The sequence below is a fragment of the Onychomys torridus genome, chromosome 16 (assembly GCF_903995425.1).
Source record: "Onychomys torridus chromosome 16, mOncTor1.1, whole genome shotgun sequence".
In the NCBI taxonomy this organism is placed as follows: domain Eukaryota; kingdom Metazoa; phylum Chordata; class Mammalia; order Rodentia; family Cricetidae; genus Onychomys; species Onychomys torridus.
Window position 1 is genome coordinate 10,408,888 of NC_050458.1, and position 17,522 is coordinate 10,426,409.

At 35.6% G+C, this 17,522-nt stretch overlaps 1 protein-coding gene across 1 annotated transcript in view; it reads right to left on the reverse strand.

Annotated features, from left to right (window-relative positions):
* Positions 1-321: 321 nt before the first annotated feature.
* The window catches only part of Eif3e (eukaryotic translation initiation factor 3 subunit E), a 33,493-nt gene continuing 16,292 nt past the window's right edge, over positions 322-17,522 (reverse strand). Inside the window, exons 7-13 of the mRNA XM_036208952.1 lie at positions 16,883-17,007; positions 13,202-13,328; positions 12,406-12,507; positions 10,953-11,062; positions 2,537-2,639; positions 1,724-1,858; positions 322-830 (exon numbers count right to left, since the gene is read on the reverse strand). Coding sequence (XP_036064845.1) covers positions 792-830; positions 1,724-1,858; positions 2,537-2,639; positions 10,953-11,062; positions 12,406-12,507; positions 13,202-13,328; positions 16,883-17,007 — 741 coding nt within the window. The 3' untranslated portion in view covers positions 322-791. The remainder of the gene's footprint in view (positions 831-1,723; positions 1,859-2,536; positions 2,640-10,952; positions 11,063-12,405; positions 12,508-13,201; positions 13,329-16,882; positions 17,008-17,522) is intronic.

The following is a 17,522-nucleotide window of genomic DNA, read 5'->3' on the forward strand; positions in this document are numbered from 1 at the left end:
TGACATTCAGGGAATTTATAAAATGCAACTTACACTCCGACTTAGTCTCTAGAGTAACTAAGAAAAATATTTTTAGAAGCTTTACTTGTAATAGCACCAAACTGGAAACAACCAAGATATCTTTCAACAAATACATCATTATTACACTGTGGTAAATAAACAAAAGGAGTCCTACTAAATAATAAAAGGAATACACTACTAAGCTATATGACAATTTGTTCATTATATGTTATATTCAGTATAGATACATTTCTTTGTCTGAGTATTTCTGCTCTGTAGAACTGCAGATGTAAAACCTTCCAATATGGCAGGCTGATTCTACTTCTTCTTTTTTTTTTTTTTGTAAAATTCTCAGAGACAGAGACCAGATTAGTGGTTGCCAGGTGTTAGAACTACTGAGATGACCTAGTGATAGTTCTGTACTTCAACCACAAGATACACAAATCTGCACATATTAAAAAAAAGATCCATTTATGTATATTTATGTCAATACCCTGGTTTGTATTGTTCTACAGTACCCGGGGAAACTGGGTTAATAAACATGGACCTCTCTACACTCCTTTTATCAACTTTCTGAGAATACAGGACTGCTTGAAAATAAAGTTAATAAAACACACCTGCATATACAAGGAAACTCAAGAAAGCTAAAAATTAATCATAGCCGATTTTATTCAAATTGTCCAAATTTATAGTAAACATGTCAATTGCTTCTAAAAATGTATGTTGCCCTTTATATATAATAGTTACAGTGTCTTTCCTTGATTCTTTTTTCTTCTTTTCTTTATAATTCTTTAATAGAAGCCAGAATCTTGGGTTGCCCAGTTGGGAGCCTAAAATATATGCAGAGAGAAATCAAGATGAAATGAAATCTTAAAGTGCTAACAGAGAAGGAAGTGGTACAAACATCTTATCATTGGTATAGCTTTTCGACAGAGATAAAGCATAACAGTAATCAATCATCAACATGGGAACAATAATCAACAAATTTTTTTCTGATTATATAGGAAAAAGCAAACAGGAACATACTGTTCAGGCTCAGTTCCACTAGGCTTGGTTGACAAATGCAATTGTAAATTCACTGTTACTTAACCTATTCCTCCAGTCTCAATTCAATGAAGTCCTTCAATACCCTCAGTTACTTAATGACACTTTCTACCCTCAGCTGCATGCACTAATGTGCAGGGATTTACAGATGGTGTAGTTGCGAAGCCTTAAGGCCACTCAACTTTCTTGAACATCTAAAATGAGGGCTCTCTACTAAAAGGGAAAGGGGCTATTTTTGGACAGTTAATTATGAGCATCAGATAAAAGATAAAATTAAAATTTATGTAAGATCAGCATAGGAAGCAGTATTTTTTATAGAACTATTTCTTTAGAGTTAGAAAGAGAACACACATTTCAAGCACATGTAAGTTATCATCGATCAGCATCAAAATGATGTGCTGAGAGCCCCGAGGAAGCAAATTAATTAAGTCACATAAGAGAGTAAAAGAAAAAAAAAAAGCCCAGTTATAATTAGGAACATAATTTTTTTTCTGTTTCTTTGACAATACATCTAAGTCAAAATTTGTTTCAATTTAGTAATTCCTTGAACAAAATGTTCATAAGCTTTAAAAGAACTATCAATTAGAGCCAACTAATACTGATATGTTCTCAAAGTTCATGTAATTGTTGCTACATTACTACTAAATTCCAAAAAGAATGTAAAATGTTTGCTTCTTACCTCTGATCTACTGTTCTGATTAAGTTTCTTTTCGATATTCATGGCCAACATTTGGCTTCTAAAAGAAAGACTTTTAGTCTTTTCAATCACTTGCTGATAGGGTGAGACTGCATTGTTACCCATTACCACATGACCCTAAAATAAAACAGAAATTATTCTAGTAAAGTCAATGATTGAAGCGTCTCAGTACACTGTGAGCATCACACAATGCCACATGCCTGCTGTATATTATACACTGTACAGAGACGGTTATCAGTCACCTAGCAAGAAAACATAGGAGGGACCACCACCTTCAAAGAACTGCCACCTAACTATTTTTTGGTGGGGCATACAGTACCACAAACGGGCTGACATCAACAGGCAAGCACCCTGCCAGAGTTGAGTTACAGCCCCTGTCCTGGTTTTACTTCTCCATTTTGAAAAAGTATTTTGTTATTTTGCTCAGGATGGCCTTGAACCTACCTTAGAGCCCAAAGTAGGGGAGATTACAGGCCTGCATTACCAGGCTCAGCCTAACAAAGTTTCCTAGACAGTTGTTGTGTTGTGCATGTCCATAATCCCAGCACAGGAGGTAATTGGCCAGCCTCATCTATATACAGTGAGTTCCGGGGCAGCCATAGCTTCACAGTGAGAAATAAGGTTTACTGAATAAAATTTCTAATAAAAATTCCCAGAATTGGGTTGGGGATTTAGCTCAGTGGTAGAGTACTGGCCCTGGGTTCGATTCTCAGCTTAAAAAAAAAAAATTCCCAGAGTTATAAAAACAGTCAGCAGCTGTTTTACGGCATGTGCCATATCTAACATAATACTCACTAGTTTAGAATCAATCTTGGCATCCAACCTTGCATTTCTAATCAAATTCACAATCCATCTTTCAGCTTCTTCTGGAGTCATATTCAGTTTATCTGCTAACATACTAATGAGAGAGGTAAAAGTTTAGTTTTTTGTACGGTGTTTAACTTATACTTTGCATAGATTTCAGATACTTTGGGATCCTATTCTCTTATATACATGATCCTAACTACATACACTATCCCTGTGTATAAGCCTATTTTATATTGCCTTCATAACAGCAGCTGGACTGTAAAGATCCTTGACAAAAATGTACCATATCCTCCAGTTAGAAAACTTCTAGTTTTTTAGAACATAATCTTATACTTGCATGCTCCAAAGTAGCTATCAAAGAAAGAATTTTGTAATACTGATTGATGAGCTAATGCTTAAAGCTCTTAAATGCTTAAACTCTGGGGGATTCCTTGCAGTTATTATGTATATAACCAACAACATATAACCAACAACAATTCTGCTAGTGAAGGGGACAGAGAGACAGATACAACTGACACCAGTGAGATATGATAAAACACCTTTCACAGCTGATCTTTTATTTTTTCAACTTACAGTCAGGTTGTGGAAGGCCTATGCTTGAGATATGTAGGGACTAAAGTAAGCTCCAGCTACTTGTCAATCAGTCAGCTGACAAAAAGTACATAGGCACTTATGATAACAGGAACATACATACCGTGCTTGCATTCATGAGCATGTGCACACTTCTTATTAACTGCCCTTTGTCTTCACCTGAAGCTATTATACTGTTCAGTCTTTAACAGAATCACTGATTTGCTTTAGAGAACTAGAAGTTTTCAATCAGACTAGAAGGCAGCTATGTTCACCACTACACCACCAACATACAACTCCTCAACAAAATTGGTCCTGGGAATATTACAGACAGAAATTCTGGATCTAACAGTATACTCATCTTTATAAGTATTTAGGCCGTTAGCAGCTGTACAAGCAGTTATGTCGAGATAAGGCTTCCACCCAAATGTAATCAATTTAATTCATCAAAATACCTTTCTGGAAAGTATATGCTCTCTACCACACCCCTATTTAACATGTTTAAACACAAGAAATTTACAAAATTTTGTTCAAAATGGAAAAATTAAGTTAGTTTATCAATATAATAGTCTAAAACAAGATCAGAAAAGGGCCTTCCACATGTTTAATAAGTACTCTATATCTGAGCTATATTCCTAACCTGTTTTTTACTTTTTGAGCCAGGCCTGATTAAATTGCCAAAGCTGAGCTTGAGTTGGGTCTTTAGTTCAGCGAGGGCTTGAACTTGTAATCTTCCAGCCTTACCTTCTGATGCCTTGGGATTACAGGTCTATGCCAGAGACCCACTAGTTAAAAGGATTGTTTTCAAAAAGGGGGAAATCCCAGTAACTTGTCTTTCCTGTGTCTCCACAGTTAATCCTTTCTGTTTCCACTAGCACTTTCTCGAGAAATGTTAACTATACTCCCTTTGTAATGAGTAAGCAAGTATCTGAGGCTGTTCAAGAACAGGTTTTGAAAACACACTATTTCACTCAGCATAACTGAGTCAATTTGTTTACAACTGGATTGGCTGACAATCTTCTCTACAACCTTCTACTTATTTATTTTTGGAAGCAGAATTTTGCTGTTTAGCTCTAGCTGATCTCAAACTTGCAGTAGGCCTCCTGCCTCTGCCCACCCTACCCAAATGCTGAGATTAGAGGCATGTGTCAGCATATGTGGCTATATTCTGCAGTTTAAAAGCAGAGAACCTGGTTTTCTGGCAATAATTATGTTGTTGGCATCATTAAAGATTATAATAGTTTATAAGCTATGATGAAGTAGAATTAAATAAAACAGCTTACAACCAAGGATACTGGACTCCTCTGTGTCATCTCTAATGGAAATCCCTCAACTGCTTTGTTAATTATGGCTTCTCATTAAAAAAAGTTCCTTATCTACTCTTAACTATGGAAAGCACTATTCTCCAGCAGACATGCTACATGATTTTCATACACTCCCAACTCTACTTTAGGGCTCTGCACAGGCCATGCCTCTTATCCACCCATTCCCTTACTTGAGTTACTTGTCTCTTACATGGTTCTCAAATAGAAAAATCTTCCAAAGAATACACAAGTTTGTAAGATGCCTTGTTTACTATGCAACCAGAAAAGAGTGCCATGCATCTCACAAAGGAGCCCACAATATCCAACTGTCTGATTCCCAGTCTAGCCATAAATATGATTCAGGTTCTATTACTATTTTCAGTTATTACCCAAATAATCTGTACCTTGAGCTTCTTAAATCTATTTTACATAGTTGTTTAGCCCTAAAACCCAACAATCAGTTTACTTCCCAGCTCTTTTTAAATCTTAAAAAACACTCTCAATACAAAAAGCATAAGCATTCAAACTTAATTACCAAGTCATGGCTTCCTCCAATTTAGCTACAATCTAAGTTTTCAGCTTCCCATTATTCTCACTCATGAATACCATATGCTAACTAGTAAATCAACTCTCTTTCTTCTCTATCACTCATTCAATGAAATATGAACTGGCTTTGATGCTTGTGACAACGATCAACTGAGTATTTAAAACTGAGGAGTTAGGGAGTAACTAATTACCTAAGCCCTAAATAGATCATTACAGTAACAACAAAAACAAAAGCCCAAACCTAGAAGATCTATGAGAGATCGCACAGGATTAACCAATGCTAAACCAATTCCAGCCTGAAGAGTTGACCTAAGAAAATATCTGATTTAGATTTTAGAAGAAAGAGAACTATACTCTACACAGTAACTCTTAACTAGAATCAATACCCCTTTTCTTTAAATTCACATTCTAATATGGCTGCAGTGACTCGGCACCAGACCTAGCAGAGCTGTTTAAATACTGCAGGCTGAGCTACAATCCCACTATAGGGCAGCTATGCGATTTACTGACCCCACTGTGTTTCTTGATCCTTTACTAAATTCTAAGAGTATTAGTACATTATTTTGATGGCACCTCAGGTTATCACTTCAAGAACAAATTAAAGAATGTAAAACTGAGCTGGCAAAATGGATCAGCATAGAAAGGAGGAAAAACCTGATTAGTAAGCTGCCCTTTGACCTGGTGTCTTCCCGCCCCCTCTGTCTCTCTCTCTAATTCATGCAAAATACTAAAGATTAAAAAAAAAAAGTACTGCTTAATCAAAGCTTGAAAGATAAAGATGGCTTAGATAACCCTACAAGATGCTCTAAAATGAATCAAAGTGTAGAATTGCTGAGAAAAGCAAAAATCCAAGTAGGTCCTAATCTAAACAGAAACCAATTCTGGATGCAGGCAATACGAAAAATCTTAACTGTGTCTAGAAGCATTTCAAAGTAGACCTACATATTTTCTCTAAAAATTGCCACATACATCTTTATGTTGACTAGTTTACTAGTTCTTTTTTCTTTTCTTTTTTTCTTTTTTTTTCTTTTGCCAGAGTTGAGGACTGAACCCAGGACCTTGTAATAGATACAAAAACATAACAAGTATTTAAAAAAGCAAAGATTCCTGAACACCAAGCAAAAACAAATATCCATCCCTCAGTCCAGTTGCTTTAATTTAGTTTGTTCATTCTTCTAGCACAAACTAGATACTTTTCTGTTTCTGTGAAGTAATCACTACCAGTGGGCCCACTTACAAAGGCTACATATGTATCTTCATCTGGGGACTTACTGGGATTTTACTGATTCCACACTGATTATCTATCAAGTCGTCAATACTGGGTCTTGAGGATGTCTCTTTCTCTCCTCTGAACCCCATCAGTCATTCTGCCTATCTTAGCACAAATTTGGAGTTCAGCATTTCACAAGCGATATTAACTATTTCATACAACTCATTTTTCCAAATTTTAGTTGACAAGTTCATTTTATTTCAAATATTGTTGACTAAAGGGTTAAGATATGGGAACCTCTAGTTTGGTTTTTACTGAAGACTGCAACCAATACATCCAAAGAAAAGACTTGTATATCTGTAAGAGTATGCTGTGAGAAGTAACTAAAGAAATCTAAGAAACTATAGTGAACTATGAGAGTGGGAGGGCAGATAGCTCAGAAACATTAAATGCTGAATGTAACAACTGAAATATATAACCTTATGTTAAAAAAGCTAACACTGAAATGAGATAATGGCCTTTTAAACTTCTACCTGGTAACAACAATTTCTCTCTACTATCAATATGATTTTAAATATAAATTCTTATGTGGTAATATGAACTTAAAGGAAAGGTTAAGATCTAATTTTACTTAATAAATGAAGTAGACTGACTTCACAGTGTTAAAATACAAGAAAGTAATAGCTGAAAATACCCAAAGTAATCCCCTAAGGAAATCATATTAGTGTATGACCCAACGTTTTACCATATGTTTTTAAATATTACTTCCATTCTTTGTTTTTATCTCCAGTTGAAAACTAGTCCAAGAATTATTTTATAATAGCTTTTAAATTTCAGACACATATATCTAATAAACTAGTAAGCTATACTAAATTAAACTCCACCATACTGTCTTTCCTGACAGATGTTGCATAATTTGTTATACAGATTTGTAACATCCTACAAATCTACAGGAGTATGTATACATACAATCTTAATATGCATTTATAAAGATATTACTTTCATACGTGCTTAGCTACATTTAATCAAGAAGTATATTAATAATGTTTTGAATCACAAGTATAAAGTTATTCAATAAACAATGAACCGTATAAAGCTATTGTATTCCAAAACTGCAATATGTCCTTTGGAAGGCAAGAGGCCAGAGACACATACTTTCTCCCACCCACAAGAGAGAAAACACACAAATTAGAGGCAGAAACAGCCGACATGAACCAGAGAATGAGATACCGTGGCATGATAAGCATTCAGTAGAAAGTCTAGTTTCAGGCACAAAGAGCTTAGGATTGACTGAAACCTCCATCTGAATTACTTCTCTAGACTTTTCAACACAATATATATATATATTTATTTCATTCGATTCTTCCTAACCACTCTATATTGTTTTTCAAATACCTACTGTGGTAGTTTAAATGAGAATGACTCTACAGGCTCACATATTTCAATGTTTGGTTCCTATTCCTTAGACTTTAGCGAAGATTAGGTAGGAGGTGTGTCACTAGGGGTGGGCTTTCAAAAAGCACCACACAAGGCCCAGTCTAGCCCTCTCTGCCTCATGCCTGTAGATAAGACGGCTCAGCTACTGCTCAAGCATTATGCCTGCCTGCCTGCCTGCTGCCATACTCCTGACCATGATGGTCATATATTCACCCTCTGAAACTGTATGTAAGCATGCCCCCAATTAAATGCTTTCTTTTATAAATTGTTTTGGTCATGGTGTCTCTGAACATCTATTAAAATCTTTAATTTTGAACTTATTTGTTCAAAGCTTGTTCGTCAGTGTCTAGCTAATACTCGCAATGCTTCCTTCTTTGAAAAGATACATGCTTAGTTAGGTTTTGACTCAGAAGGTGTTAGTTATGCTTTCATTCAGAAGATTTGGATGAAGCCAGAAAAATCAATCTATTTAAGTTGCTATATAACTTGTTGAGATGACTTCAATATGCAGCAGGGTTTAAAAACATCTAGATCAGATAACAATTGCTTTTCTCCCTGTGTATTGTTTAAAGACAAAGGTTAGTTCTGTTGATCATTTTCATGGATTGTCATTGGAGTCTGAATTAAGCGATCCACTGCATTTGTAAAATCCTAATTTAAATACTTTATATTACTTTCAGCTGCTGTTATTCTAATCCAGTAAAACTGCTTTAAAAACATGAAAAAGCTTACTAAATTCAATAAGACAGTATGATACTGATCTATCACTTACTCTAAAGAGATGTAATTTACATGGATAAAAAATTAAGTGTCGCAATGTGATTCTGAAGTTCCAGATATGATTTGAGATAACCAACCCTCAAGCATAGCAACCCTGCTACACAGCACAATTGTATGTGTCAAATAAAACCAGGAATTTTGCGATACAGAATTAAAAGCTGTCATGGATTTCATGTTCATTCTTCAGCTCAACTGGTGTTTTAAACAATCAATTAATTATTTATATAAAGATTATTTCTAAAAATATAAACTGTTCATACAAAACAAATTCATAGTGAGGAACAGTACAATGTAGGCTTACCAGCATAAGTTTGGTAATCCAGGATGACCTGGACAGCAGCTGGATCACACCAAACCTTAAGGTTTCCAGCTAAGTACAGGGAGTACACAGAGCCAGTATTTCTAGAAGTCTTGGAGTTCCAGAGAAATGTCAGGAAAAACGTATGCTAAAGTAGCATGGAAAAATCCTGACTTAATATACCTGTATGCACCCACAACTATACATACAAGTAAGACTGCATGTGGCAGCAGGCCAAATTGCTCACATGCATACTCAACATTTGAAAGCCCAGGTTTTAGAACTTGAAATGTATGTCATGTTTCCAGTGCCCCAGGCTAAACAATGGAGATATATAAAGCACTTCCTCCACCACCACAGAAGTTCTATGTTTTTCTACCCTCATTCTGCTGAAAAGACTTAAAGTAAGTTGTTCTACAGCTGTGCAGTATTGGATTAGTAGATTCTTCTGAGTTCTTACACCTCAGAACGTCTAATATCTGAAACCATTTACAGCTATACTAACAAGAATATGCCTGATCTCATCTACTGTTTTGAAGAAAAATAATCCACATCTACAAATTCCTTAAATTAATCTTCTAAGGCAGGCAAAAAAAAAAAGAGCAATCTCAAGTAAATATAATATGAGGACTACAAGACTCTAGCTAGGGCTTTGAAACACCTCTAGAAATTTAGTTTAAGATGCTTTAGAGATAGTCGAGCAGAAAAGATAAGAGATCCAAGAAAAAGTAAAATGTCCATAAGATAAATGGGAAAACTTTGTGTACAGGTCAGTAGTCAGGGCCATGCCTAACAAGGTCCTGGTTGGATCCCGGCAGTACAAAAAAGCAAGCCAAGCAACCAACACAGACAAAACTATAAACATTAAGAGATAGTCCTAGTCTATTCCTGTCACCAGGCTACACATTTGACCAGAGTATAAACACTTAGTCCATTCTACTGATAAACACAGTAAACTCAATTTTAAGAAACAAAATAATAAACCCAAATGCCAATTTATAAATGTAAAGAGCTAGAATTATCATAAATGTCTTATCCATGGTATCTCAGAAGCAAAATGCAAAAAAGCCTTAAGCTATAAAATGTTCACTTAACAAAGATTTGTACAAAATTTGCTATAAAACACGGGAGCACTTCAAGAAGTTCTGGCTAAACACACATGCAAACAAAACAAATCAATCCCATAGACAAGACAGCCTACGAGGGAATGGAGAAAATTACAAAGGGAAACCAAAATACTAAGCATTCCTCTCTCACGAAGAAGCCCCAATTACAAATCTCAAAGCAAAGAACAATCTAGTCCAGGTATCTCCTGTCCATCAGTCCATTTGTGGTGTACCCTCCTTTGAAATCACACATCAATTACATATTAAGACTAGGAAGAAAATCCATTTTAAAAAGCAAGCCTGCAAACTACATCAAAGTCCTAATCCCCATAAGGAAGGCCCAGTGTTCAGACTACACTTCTAACTCTGGACAACCCACTAAAATTAGGCAAGTATGGACAGATCTCCTACCAAAAACAAATGGCATTAAGAAACACAAAATTCCTCAGAGGCAAACATTAAAAGTACTAAGTTTTTACATTTTATATTTGACTTCATCTGTGGCCAAAGGGCACTAATAATTTCTGAAAGCCTAATACATGAAATGAGTTTCTAACAGGTCATGAACATTTCACAATTTTCCCAATTATTTTCTCACACAACAGAGAAACTTTCAACTTAAATTCACCACAAGCTTTCCATGTTTCAACATTTTTGGGTGTCATAGGAGCTTACTATATGAGAATTCAATATGTAATTAAATAAACGAACTTAATTAAAAGAAATTATTACCAAATGTAGTGGTCTTACAACAAAATTTCCCATTTGCTGAGGGCTAACTCATCTGACCTACTGCTGAAAACCATCTTAAATATCCCTTCATAACAGCATACTCTTTTAAAAAGGTAACTAAAAGGAAGTTTAAGTTTTCAACTTGTCACTTACAGAAATTATATTCTACCACACAAGTAAAGCCTAAAGATTTCAGATTCAAATGGTATTAAGAAACACACAAAATTCCTCAGAGGCAAACATTAAAAGTACCAAGATTAAAATGTTCACAAATTACTAGCAAATTAGTTTCTTTTTCCTCTAAAAGCAAAGAGAAACAAAAATGGAATTAAATGAATGAAATCTCATTACATGTATTATAATAAATGTCTATTTCCAGAGACTAAAGTAGAAACTATATATTCAAGCTGAGTGTTCTTACTTAATGCTGATACACTGGTGGATACGACAGAAAGTTTCAAATATGAAGAGACGGGCATTTTCAATGAAGTCCTCAAGACAAGCCACCAAGAAGAAGTCATTCACAAGTACCTATATGCATAAAATATATTTAAAAATTAATGTTTTTAAAAACTTGACTCGCTTTGTCTACTTTATTGTTCTTTTCACTATAATCTAAAAACCAAAAACCAAAAACCAAACCCCTAGAGCATAGCACTTTCTAGAAAACTGCTCATGTTCAAATCCTAGTTAAAGGACGGAAGAAAACCTCCATTGGTGGCTACTTGTTTCACTGATGATTTGAAATAACAGAGCAGCTTCCTGACATGCTTTGTTTTGTCCAACATGCTCTAGCTACTAGAAAGAAGGAATGGACTAAGGATATGAACTTTCTGCAACCCAAGACAAACAGTCTTAGAAAACAGTGCAAGGAATGGCTTCTGTTTCAAAGACAGAAAGAATTAAAAGAGATTATTTCAACATCAATGTGTATTGTTGGCTATAAGGACACAACCATCAATCTAGACTTTACTTTTCTATGTTGACTAATATAAACTATCACAATGTATACTTGCATTTTTTTTCCTTAGAGAAACAAGATCCTTGTTAAATACTTTTCTCCCAAACTTGATTTTATAGGATGAAACTAGTTGAGCATGGTGCTGCACACCTACAATCGAAACACTCAAGAAACTAAGGTACAAAGATCACAGACCCAAGGTCAGCTTAAGATAGATAGCAAACCATGTACTGAACCCTCACCCAACCCCCAAATATGTTGTGAATATGAGCTAATTAATTGATTAATTAGATGTGGCAAAGCCTGGAGATGTCTCAGCAGGTAAAGCACAGCATGCAAGCCTGATGCCCAAGTCAGAACCTGGAAGCTGTGCAACGGTGAACCAACAGACTCCACCAAGTTCTTCTCTGCTTCCTTCCATATGTGTGCCCAACACTAACAAAGGGCAGTTCTTTAGAAATCAAGCAAGACAAACACAAGAAAAGCAGCAGCAGAGTATGATGGTGCATGGATCTCTGTGAGTCCATTGACAGTTTGGTCTATATATCAAGTTCCAGATTTTCTCTCAGAGAACTTTGTCAAGTGAACAATAGGAAAGATAAGGTATAAAACTCATACCTATAATAATTGCCTAATTATAAGAAATGTTAAATATGATCATTTGAAATTCTAAAAGTAGCTCCAAATATGAGTCAATGTTGTGATACGTATGTACATATGAACCAGACCAGAAAAACACAGAATTAAGGAGACCCAGATGCATTCAAAACCAGTTGATGCTTTAACTTCTGTAACCAGAGGGGACAAGTGCTAATTAAATGACTTCATTCTACCAATAACCTGCCATTTAGCTTCTTTCTTACTTCAATACCACATCTAGAATGTAAACTGTGTAGTAAAAATCCATACTTACTGATTCACATTCCCTCAGCTTTTTCTGAGCCCCATCAAAATCAAAGTTAACATATAAGCATTCAACAAATTCTGTAATTGGGTCTTTGTATGTATAAGACTCCTGTAAAATCAAGTCAAATGTTAAGTTAGATCTTGGTGAGCATTGCCTATAAAGTATCTCCGTTTTCTAGTTTTCTTATCATTAATTCACAGCAAATAATCCAATGTTATCTTCTCAGTGCACCTATGCTAACCCTTATCCCAGGTAACATGTAAACTCGTAATAATGTCCAAATCAAAGTCTCTGGCACTCATCTTAAAATTATTCAGAAATTTTCAACTCTAATACCTAGCCTCCGGTAGTCAATAACAGCTATGAAGATATAACCCTACTATAACAATCACTTCTTAGTATTAATGCAGCCTTAGGTTAAATAAAGATTTCTTGGGCTGGTTTTTTTTTTTTTTTTTTTCCTGAGAAGCTCAATATAAATCAAGCAGCAATGGCTTCTGTTCACCTTAAGGACTGTTACTATATATTCTATTTAAAAGGTCACCATCTAGTTGTGCAGGTAACTACCCAAACCCCACCAAGCAGCTCCAGCAAGCTAGAGTCTTTAGAAGACAGCACCAATCACTTATGCCGGATCTGTTGTAAAGATACTGGGAATCTACAAAAGTAAACGCTCAGGGCTCATCTCTCTTCTTCATGCACACTTCCCTTCCAGTTTTCATATTTTCACCTACTACCCCAGAGTCTTACTTTAGAAGAGATTACACCTAAGGCTGCAGTGCTTTACGGTGTTTAGTTTTACCTGCTGAATGACTTTCACTAGATCTTTCAGCACCTGCCGGCGTTTCCGCACATCTTTGTTTGTTATGACAGCAGTGGTCAAATAGCGGAGAATATGTGGACACATTGTCTGGATTGCATTAAGGTACCTACGGAAAAATACAACAGTTACTTAATATTCACCAAACTCCCACAATTTTCAGTGTATATAATTCAGTGTGAAATAAAGGAAACATCTGGACTACATTGTTTAGCCTAAGACTGCAAACATTTACCAATAACTACTGCAAAGGAATAATCACCTATAAAATCAGCAGATTCCAATAACAGGAGGGCAATCTCACCACTATTGCCGATTAAGAATGAGCTGGAAGACTCATTCTAGAATGTATTACGTCCTTACTAGTGCTGAATAATGTTGGAAGTCTTTGGATGTACTATTAGTTTATTCTAAAAACTTGGAGACAGCTGTGACTGTCACTCTCTCATTAGAAGAAAGGAGTGACACTTTGTGCAAGGATTTTCACAGTTAGAAACCTGGACACTTATACAAATTAAATAATTTTGCTGATATAAAAGTAGAAACAATGAGGACATTATTACAGTATTACATGGCCTGGATTAATCTGTAGCAGTGGCAATCATGAAAACCAGGAATAAATGTGAGATAAATATCAATGGGCTCTTAGGTGTTATTTACCAAATCATGCTACTATTCACAGTGAATAACCTTCTAACTCATTACATTTCTCCTAACAATTTCCTTATATAGAACCAATATATACTAGCTGAGTGCTTTCCCCAGGTATGATGCTGAGTTCAGAATTATCTGTCTGTAAAGATCATTTCTCAAAGGTATATATTCAAGTTCTAAAGTATCAATCTGGTTCCCATCAATAAAGCTGATGCCATAGAAATTGTTCTTCCAAATATATACTTCTCACAAGATGAAATTCCAGGTAGCTTTTAAGATTTTAACTTCCACGCTCTCCTAGACTATAGCATGTGTACATGTATACACACATCCCTGTATTACAAATTCCTACTGAATTCTTAAGATGCCTTTAGAATTTAATACCTAATACTACTGAGTATCGCCTGTCCTCTCTTAAATGCCCCTAAGAAGGTATAGGAAACAATATCCTCAAGAACAAAACTTCTAGGTAGAGAACTTGGACCAGCTAACTATATCTTCTCAAACTGAGCCTTGATTCAAGCAGCAAACTGCAACACTCATGTGAAAGAAGTTTACTTGATATTCTGTTTTCTTATCAGTTTTGAAGTGGACCATTTTAGTAAACATTTGTGGAACTTGTCAAAAATTTACCTAAAATCTCCAAATTTATCATAAGGTGCTAAACTTGTATTCCTTTTACTTATTCTAAAATTTGTGTCACTGAACAATATTTTCATATTCCTAGTGAGCCACATCCTTGGGATAATGTTTCAGTGAATACATGCCAGAAGCTGACATTTTGTGAAGAACTAGGACTTTAGAGGTACTTACACAAAGAGAAGTCAAATTTCTAAAATATTTTACGGACAAAATTCAAAATAGAGTATTTGAGTTTATGTTTTAAAAATACAAGCTAAGTAATAAGAAAAATGGAATTCCTTCATTGGGGATAACTAACTGGGTTCAAATTTAGAAGTGCTTATAAAAAGTGACTGCAAATGAACTGGGCATTTACAGTGCACACTTGTAATGTCCACACTTGGAAGTGGGATGCAGAAAATCAGGTGTTCAAGTTACCCTTAGACACTTAACAAGTTCAAGGACAGGGGTAGGCCCAATGAGATCATCTTGAGAAATAAAGTAAAAAAATTTTAAAAATTCATCACTCATTTTACAGTGTTTATTGGTTAATGCTGACCTATAATAAGATTTTAAAGTATTCAATATTTAGTTATTTTGTGGGGCCTGCAATGTTAGGGCTCAAACCCACGGTCTCAGAAAAGCTATGCAAAGATACTTTAACTACTGTTATCAACTGACAAGCATATGGGAGTACTTTATTGCTTACATAATTTAATTAAATTGTGTTGATATTGCTTCTTTGCATGTGACTACATTACAGACTCATCACTTCCGATTCAACCCAGTTGAATGAATTTAGAAATACGGGACTTTCCTTTGTGCTTGCAATGAGGTCTATGGCATTCCAGACCTGCAAAGTGAGTTTGAAAGGATCTGTCACCAATCTGCAGCAAGGAAGGTCTGCTTCTGGTTTTAGCTTTGGACAGAATGGGAAACGCACAAGGCTGCAAGGCGGAACTTGTGATTCATCCCATGCTGTCACTTAAATGACTGTACTGAAGCATAAATTTTACATGAAAGCACTGTTTTACTTTGAAATTTCAGACTGAATGTTAGACTGCAGAAGTGAACCTCCACGTCATGCAGTGAGTGACAACAGGAGCCCCAGGGCAGCTCTAACTCAGAAAATGTCTACCACGCCCAGAGCAAGTCCCTAGTGCCCTCACCTCAGCAACCATTCTAGTTTCAAATAAGTTATTTTGTTCTGTGTTGTGTGTCTTTGGCTGCTGAAATGAAAAACAACTGAATCCCTGCTGGTTAAATGACTGTTCTTACTTGGCTAACAAAACAACTAACCAATCAGAAACTTTATACATATACTTATATTCATACACACATCCTTATATCTAGAAGAGTCAAATTTGTGGTTATATATCTATAAGTCCAAAGAAGGATGATCAAGTTTTAGGCAAGACTGAGGTACAGAAAGAACCCTCAGTAACATAGTGAGAACTTTAAAAGGTAAATAAAAAATAAAACAAAACAAAACTTCTGGCCAACAACAGAAATGGTGTAGTTCACAAATTCACAAAGCAATGTGTGTATTTCTTATTGACTCAAGGTAAGCCAAAAGCTGGACAAGCCAAGTTGATAGAAAAAGGACTCTTCCATGATAGAATGATAGAACCTCCACCCTCCTTCTTTCCCTTCAATAATTTAGCATAAGTTTTTCTCCCCCTCTCCTCTTTTTTTGGTTTTTCGAGGCAGGGTTTCTCTATGCATCTTTTGAAGCCTATTGTGGAACTCTCTTGGTAGACCAGGCTGTCCTTGAACAGAGATCCACCTGCCTCTGCCTCCAAAGTGCTAGGATTAAAGGCGTGCGACACCACCACCAAGTGCAGCAATATATCTTTATTGCTAACACTTGAATGTACAATTTACCCCTCAGTACCAATAAGGGATTTGTTCCAAAATGTCATTATTTATGAAATAATTGCAAGAACAAAGTATCTGTATATACTCAGTAAAGATGGAATTTTTCTCTCAGTTGGTTACAGATATGTCATCCATAAAAACAGAGGATCAGCTGTATGCAACATAACAGAGGCCCCTGTGAAAATGCAAATTGATTTAATCCTTTGGGTGAGCCCTGAGTATACATGATATCTATATCATTGGTTCAGAGATCATATTTTAAGAAGAATTCTGAAGGGCCTAGAGTATATGTTATCAAATAACTTATCTAACAGTTACATGTGAGGTTTTCAATTATCAAGCATGCATATACATGCATACATGCATACACACACACACACACACACACACACACACACACACACACACACCTCATAATCAAACAGAAGGATTGGCAGGTGACAAATCTAAATATTAGAGGAAGACATTTCAGATAATCAAAAACTAAAATTAAACAGTGATGTAACTTACTGTGGTTGGTAAAGGAAGAGATCAATAATATTATCACGGCCTTTTGGATGGTTGAAAAAAACAAACAGAGACCAATGAATGAGCCATGTCCGCTGCTGAAGAGACTGGAGTGGAGAACTCACAGACTGAAGGATTAAGAAATATATACACAGGAAACATCAGTATGTGAAAAACAGACATTCAAATAAACATAACCAATAACCAATCTCAAAAGTGTAACTAGAACTAGACTGTATTCTACGGCATATACTAATCAGGCATTATGATCAAGGTTTGACCCCCAGTCCTTTCTCATAATTTTTGATGTTTCAAATTATTTTATGTTATAAACACTTCAGAAGACATTGTAAAAACAAGGATAGAGATAAAGTCCTTAATTAGTAGGTAGGAGGATGACATTAACCATGGGTGAAACTGTCACCTTCAGCAACAGCTTTCTACAGTAGGAGGCACTAACAAGGGCAGTGTCCTTTTCCCTGGAATAGAAAACAGGCGGAACAGCCGTAGCAGAAGTGAAGGGCTAAATCCTTTCTCTACCAGTCAAACCAAGTATATCAGTTTTCAAGGTTAAATGAGCTAATCAACTATGCTTTTTTAGTCAAGTCAAAATAACAAAAAAACCCAAAATACGAAGGATTTT